Below are 7512 nucleotides of genomic sequence, written 5' to 3'. Positions count from 1 at the left end.
AATGGGCTCTGGAGCTAGGGAATCTGGCCCTCTAATGGGCACTGGAGCTAGGGAATCTGGCCCTCTAATGGGCACTGGAGCTAGGGAATCTGGCCCTCTAATGGGCACTGGAGCTAGGGAAATTGGAACGCTAATGGGTTCTGAAGCTGATGGAGGTGGCAGGAAAAGATCTTCCCTCTCCCCATAAAAGAAGGTCCATAATTGAGACTCCTCAATATGGGGAGTTCTGACTGTAGGGGTTGTAATAATGAGTTTTTTTGAGGATGGGGCTAGCTGTTGGTCATGGAGGTGACGACTGAGATTTAGGGAGAAACTGACCTGGTTATGAGGGGAGCTAAGGCTGTCTTAGCTGTCCTCCCATGCTGTTGTCTACGTTCCTCGTCTCTCCCTGTCTCCTCGTGTTTGGTTTCCCCAGATGTCTCCATAGTTCTGGTTTGCTTTATATTTTTCATGTTTGATTTTGGATTTTTGGATTCCCGCCTCTGTTACCTCTGTTTATTTTCATTAAAGCTGCATGAAATCTCCTGAGCCTCTGCCTCTGCATTTGGGTCCTCCAAACCACAACCAAACCCTGACATTTATACCCACCCCACACAACTGTTCTTATGGCAACACAGTGATGCCCCATGTGCATGGCTGTAGCTCTGTGGCACAAGTTGACACGCAATCACATCTTTAAAAATATGCATATATATATTAATCAAATAAAACAATTTCAAAGAAGACCTTCCCTTTCCGGATTAATGACATGTTTTTTTCTTTTTCCTGACTGACTTGTGATTTTCCAGTCAGTGTGATGCAGCAGAACAGCTGAGATTACATATGAATGCACATGTAGCGGCCTCCATTAATTCACTTTTCCACCTGCTGTCACTATTTAAGGGCTGAATTTTCCACTCACCCTACCCACTACGGGCTTTTGAACGGTCCTTTAAATGGTGGACCCTCCGGAAACGTGTTAACGCATTGGGTTATTGTTTATGGGCTTGTTTGGGATTGGGCCTTGATTTCCAGAGGCAACTGATGTCATTAATTTTAATCTAAGAGTATCAGGGTAGAGTGGTGGTTTCCAAATACACTCCACACTTTTCAGACATGTATTTGTAAAGCATTTTGAAAACCCTGGAGCACGTTATGCTGAAATGCATTGAAACTAGTGTTTTTTATTTTTTTTGTCTGTCCACAAGCTTTGCACTCTGTTGGTCTTTTTTCCCTTAATTTCCTTTTTTTTCTTCAAAGATCTCACTGCAAGTAAAACATGGCAGCCGCTTCCATCATACATGTGGAGGAACCCTAGTTGCACCTCGCTGGGTGCTGACTGCTGGACACTGTATCTGGTGACTAACTATAGAACACATAGTATTGTTTAATAATTCCAGGTATTTACAGTGAAATCATGCTGCAAAATAAAGATTTAAAAGGATAAATGCCTTTTATTTCATGCAGGCCAGGAGATGTGTACCGTGCGGTTTTAGGAGAGCATGACATGAGCCTGCAGGAGGGGACAGAGCAGATCAGAGACATCCTCCGCATTGTTGTCCACCCTGATTGGGACATCGACCGTGTAGCTGATGGGTGAGTTTAAGCTGCTTGTTCGGATTATCCTCCTGTTAAAGTTAACAAAAATGGGGATATTCATCAGTAAATTGTATCAGCAAATTAACCCACCTCCATTTTCTGACATAAGACATTGATAAAAGTAAAATTAAGCTAATATATCTTGAATGGTTTAAAAATATTTGTACCTTCTTGATTAGATAAACTCTTCATGTTTGTCCCTTCAGTAATGATATTGCCCTGCTGAAACTGGATAGGAGCCCCCTTATGAACAACAATATCGGCATGGCTTGTCTTCCTCAGGCAGAAGAAATCCTCGTCCACGGGACCCAGTGTTACATCTCTGGCTGGGGCAACCTCTACAGTAATGTTACTGCTTTTTCCTCTTTATCCCTTTTTCTGTCCTGCCATAGACTGGATGAAGCAGAATTTGGTCTTGTCATGATGCGTGGTTGGTTTGCTAGCCCAAGATGCAGAACTCACAGACTCGGAGGCAGGATTAAAGTCCAATGTTTATTTGGATCAGCACAGGGTTCTGCCCTGGAAGGCAGAGGAGACAGAGCACAGGTTAAACTCAGGGAAAAATAAACAAACTGAAACTCACAGGTTTGCAGACTCAGATAGGCAGGTTTAAACAGGCAAGAGACTCTGGTTTGCTTCCATGGCAAGGACAAGGACAATGACCACGATCCGGCTCAGAGTGAAGCTTTCAAACAGTTTATATAGTGAGAGGTTAATCAGCAGAGCTGATTGGAATCAGCTGAGTGCTGAGAACCAGCTCCCAGGAGGATCCACAGCGCCCTCTGGTGGGCAACCTCTGGATCCCAACAGGAAAAGAAGCCCACAGGAAGGGATCCAAAACAGAAACAGAAGCTACAGAATGGGATCCACACCGCCCTCTGGAGGGCAAACCTTGGATCCCAACAGGTCTCAGACTCCTTTAATACTAGATCTATAATTTGTCGTTTTAACTCCGCTCATGGAACTTGATATGGTTCAAATCAAGTTTATTCATACCAGATTTATTCATTAGTCGTGTTTTAGAGATGCAGTTCAGAGTCCCAGCTTTAAGGTGATTGTTATTATAAAGCATTTAAACCTTTCTTATATATTACATTTAAAAAAGTATTTAATTAAATTATTAAATGGTTCTATTCTCCTAATTATTCTATAATTAATCTATTCTGAATCACAACTGTGGGACCATTTGAATTGCAAAAATAATTTCTGTTCATTACTCCTCATTCGAGTCAAAACGTACACATAGACTAAAACATACATACATTAAACAGAAAAAGTGTATTTTATTCCAAATTTCAGTCATAAACTCATAACGTAGGACCCAGAATTCAAGCAAGACAGACAGAGAAATACTTAAAAGGCGTCTATGCAAACAAAGAATAAATCCACCAACATGGATCTGTTAATGCCCCTCTGCTTTACCTGATTTGAGGGGTTTTTACTTATCCATCCTCTGTTACACATTAAAGGAAGAAAAAAAAACTTCCTCTATCTTCAGCCTATTTATGTCTGTCATGTTAATAACTGAACAGCTAGTTGGCATGCAGTTATTTTCTTTACGTTCCTCCAAACTCTTTGTAGTGGGAGGGTGATCGATAACTAATACATTTATGAAATCTCCCAGCTGCTGCTAAAATGTATCATACAATTGACAAAACGCAGCAATTCCATGTATTTTAAAAAGATAGCTTACGAATGAATATTATATCACTGACTTTTATGTAAATATTTCTCTCTCGACATTTGATCCACTGAACTTTTCCAACATTTTTAGTGTGAAATTTGCTTCCATGATAATACAATGCATTCACAATAAAGGCTTTTTTCACATCTAAACACTTGGCCCTAACAAGTTCATTTATCATCTATTTAATCCCTCCATGTCTGTCAGCTGACTGTAAATTTATTCTATGGTTCACATAGTCAAGCAGCTTTTTCTTCTCTCTCAATCATCAGCCCATGGCCCCATGCCTGATAGAATGCAGCAGGCCTTGCTTCCTGTGGTGGAGCACAGTGTTTGCAGTCGCAGCGACTGGTGGGGCAACACTGTGAAGAGCACCATGGTCTGTGCAGGAGGCGACGTCATTTCTGCATGCAATGTACGCAACTGCATCAACAGAGTGCAGCTTTGTACTTGTGCGAATTTAAGAGCTACATTTGAATTATAATTGGGGCCTCGTGCTGCGTTTGTGTCTTTGCTTTATTCACAGGGGGACTCTGGAGGCCCTTTGAACTGTCTGGGTCAGGATGGTAGGTGGTACATTCAGGGCGTAACCAGCTTTGTGTCCTCGTCGTTGTGCAACGAAGTCAAGAAACCCACTGTCTTCACCCGCACCTCTGCCTTTACAGACTGGATTAATGAGGTAAATTAGCTAACGTGTTCAGCTGCGTATCTGCAGGGACAAATAGCAGCTAGTTGTACGTGAATTCTACCCATTGTTTCTGCAGGTGATCCAGAATTACTGAGGCCCTTCTGGATGCCAGCACCCACAAATAATCGGTGCAAAATGTTAGAGTTGGAAAATTGTTAATAAAAGTTGACCTAATGGGCTGAAATCCTATTGATATTATTTTCACAACAGCCTTTTTTTGGGGTCACCCAGATGGTAAAGTTAGAACATTTTCCAGTATATTTTACCACCTCACAGTTCATCACCGTCTCTATGATAGAAACACAAGACGATTGATCGCCCACTGACATGGGTGGAGGATCCATGAGTCAGGAGCCCCAATCAATCACCCCCAAGGTCGACAAAGTGTCTTTGCAGATAAATACACTTTTGGATGCATGCAGTTAAGAAAAGCTGCCCAGTGCCTCAGCAATCCTTTGAAGGTTCAAACCAGTTTGACCAAAGGTGCATCTAGATCCAAAAGGCATTGTGTTTTATTTTGTTTTTTTTTTTTGTTTTTTTTTTACCACAAGATATTATTTTAAGATATTCTGCCTGCTGAGCTCACAGGTTTAGTAACACGATTTTAACACGAACAAGATTTTAAAATGGAAAACATTTTTTTTTTTTTTACTTTTTTTTAAATGCATCCATTTTTTGTGGATGCATAAAAAAACTAATTTTATTTCAGTGTTAAATTCTGTTTAAAGTAACAGGTTATAATTAAAAATGTCTCCGGACCTTTACAGGTTGATGATTTTCTTTATTAGGACCCCGCTGATTTTTAATTGGTTACCCCTGATCTAAGACATTTTTAAGTTATCTTGTAAAGCAAAAAAGATCAGATAACAATCTGACATGAGCGAAGAATTACTCTTAGAGCCTAACATCGACTTTTTCACACTTTGTATCATTACACCAAAGCATTTTGTATGGATTCAATCTGAGACACCTCACAAAGTAATACCTAGGAAGGAAGGGAAAATACACATAAATAAAAAAATCAATAACACAAGTTTTGCACATCTAGAAACTGTAGGTTTGCACATTCTTCTTTGTTTAATAGCATTTAAAGGTATAGTGGAGGATTTACGCAAATCTTTCAAAAGACCCACCCTCTCCATAAAAAAAATGCACATGCACAACTCCGTACCTTCTCCTGAGAGGGAACGCCCATTAAACACACGCCAGAGTGTGCATGAGCCCATTTCTTCTTGTGCACACTCTGTTTAAAAGTTGCTGTTCTCATAGCTCATGCGAGCATACTGTGTCCGAACATCCTCCCTAACCCCTAAATCCCTTCATCACTATATACAGTGGGGACTATGTAGTGGACTTTATAGCGAACTCAGTTAACTTAGCGTTTGGAAAGATGATCACTACTTGTCATGTAACTCCTCCTCCACCGCGCGGTGCCTGTGGCATCTTTATTATTAGTAGCCGCTGTTGGGTAGCGAAAACCTATGGTGACAGTGGGCCGCTGTGACAGCAAATCCTATAATTATTTTCGAGGAGAGCTCTCAGCGGAAAGCATGTTAGGATATATCTGCCTCTTTTGAGGCCTTTCTTTTCTTGTCATACACTTTGTAGACCTTTTCCGATACGACCCTCAGCCATGTTCTGTCACAATTTATTGGTTTAATTCTTATTTTGTTGTGTTTTTTTTTTTTGGTTGGTTAGGTTTTCAGATTTTTATTTGTTGCCCTCTGTTGCCCTCTAGTGTTCTCCTTTTTCCCTAGCTCCTTTCCAGTCTGCTATGTTCATACCTGCTCCCAATCTGCTCGTTAGTCCTCTCTTGGTTCAGTCTGCCATAAATACACTCATTATGCAGTTCCTCAGCGCTGTTTCCTCGTCAAACTTTGACTTACGCCATCTTACAGCGTCTAACCTCGTCAAGATGGTTTTCCCCTGATGTCCCCATGGTTTCTGGTTTGTTTAACTTTTTTCTTGTTGGATTTTTTTGGGACTTTTGGATTCCTTTCTCAGTCGTTTGTTTACCTCGCATTAAATCTACTAAAACTCACCTCTGCCTCCCTGCCTCTGGATTTGGGTTCTCAAACCTCAACCAAATCCTGACATGTTCAAATAACAGCGGTGAAAAAGGTGAGCCTCAATGAGTGTCTGAAACCGTAGCTGACCGCAGACATAAAGTGGGCATGTGCAGAAAAAGATAGCAAGCTGAACAAGCACGTAGGACAGCCTGAGGTAAATATATCACCAGAATGATTGAAAATTAGGAGGCGAAACTTATTTAAATGATCAGCCCAGAAATAAAAGATTGTCCTCTACAGTATACCTTTAAGTACATACTGATTGGATGGAGACTATCTGTGATTAAGTTTCAGCTTTTCTAAAGATTTACAGTTTCATTTAGGTTCTGGACTTTGACTAAACCATTTTAATACATGAACATGCTACGATCCAAATTATTCAGTTCAACTATTCATCAGCCACATGGTTGCTTAGACTTTCAGAATTGTGATCTATTTTCTATTTTATTTTAGAAAAAAAAACATATTGATTAGGCTTAAATGTGGGTTTTGTCACTGAGAAAAGCTTGGATTATCCAGGTAGAAATTTAATAGTCTTACTGCAGGACAAAGCTCCAGTAGAGTAAAGGTTTTGCTCTAACAGACAGAGAAAGCTTGTGTGTAGATTTCTGAAACTATCCTTAATGCACCAGAGGCATGCATGCCTTGGCCATGACTGTGCTTCCTCCATCTTTCCCTGATGAGAGAGAGAGAGCCTTTGATCATGTCCGGTTCCTGTCTTCTCCATTACGTCGATAAATATTTGTTACAGGACTATCTATTCATTAAGGTTTCCTCAAGAACTGCTTAATGCGAGGATACTGATTTTTAAAAGTTTAAAAAACCCACATTAACTCCACATGTATGACTTAATCAAAATCCTGTGTAAGCCTTTCATTATGAGTCCCTTATAGTTGTGCTACTTATAGGGTCATAGATGAGGCATTCTCTGCTTTTTAACTTTACTTCCAAAGCACAACAAAATACACATAAAATTCTTAATCAGGTTGCACCTCTTCAACCTTTGACAAGTTGATTATTTTTTAAATTCTCAGAAGGAAGATCAAAAGATTGAAAACTTTTTACTGCAGCTTAGCATGTAAATTCAGAATACAACCAATAAACAAAAGATAAAAAGTAGCAATAAAACCTTTCCTGTAAATTGGGTTAGTAAAAACAAAGTCCCTAATGCTCACATGATATGATAGCATTGTTATGTAATATCTTTAATTTTCAGCTGGGTTAAAGCTACATTATATGCTTATACCAAAAAAACAAAGATCCAGGTGATAATGATAAGTATGGCTATATATTCCAAACGTCTAATTTTGGGTCCTTTCCAACAACCAATTATAGGCATGCACAGTGATGCAGCCCCGTTCCTAGTCATTATTCACCATTATGTTGTTATGGTAAATATACACAGAAAGGCTATATTTACAAACTTTTTTATTTACTAAAACACTGTATGCCCCTAGTGTGATATACTGATGTATACATTTAGAAAATATCTA

The 7512-nt window shown here is 39.7% G+C and overlaps 1 protein-coding gene across 1 annotated transcript in view; it reads left to right on the top strand.

The window, feature by feature from the left end:
* Positions 1-4129, top strand: part of LOC107094890 (proproteinase E-like) — a 6110-nt gene extending 1981 nt beyond the window's left edge. The window contains exons 3-8 of the mRNA XM_015390775.1: positions 1240-1337; positions 1447-1575; positions 1785-1921; positions 3535-3677; positions 3789-3941; positions 4027-4129. Coding sequence (XP_015246261.1) covers positions 1240-1337; positions 1447-1575; positions 1785-1921; positions 3535-3677; positions 3789-3941; positions 4027-4044 — 678 coding nt within the window. The 3' untranslated portion in view covers positions 4045-4129. The remainder of the gene's footprint in view (positions 1-1239; positions 1338-1446; positions 1576-1784; positions 1922-3534; positions 3678-3788; positions 3942-4026) is intronic.
* The last annotated feature ends 3383 nt before the right edge of the window (positions 4130-7512 follow it).

Source organism: Cyprinodon variegatus, unplaced genomic scaffold, assembly GCF_000732505.1.
Source record: "Cyprinodon variegatus isolate N-32 unplaced genomic scaffold, C_variegatus-1.0 Scaffold512, whole genome shotgun sequence".
Classification (NCBI taxonomy): Eukaryota; Metazoa; Chordata; class Actinopteri; order Cyprinodontiformes; family Cyprinodontidae; genus Cyprinodon; species Cyprinodon variegatus.
This window is presented reverse-complemented; position numbering and strand designations above follow the sequence as displayed.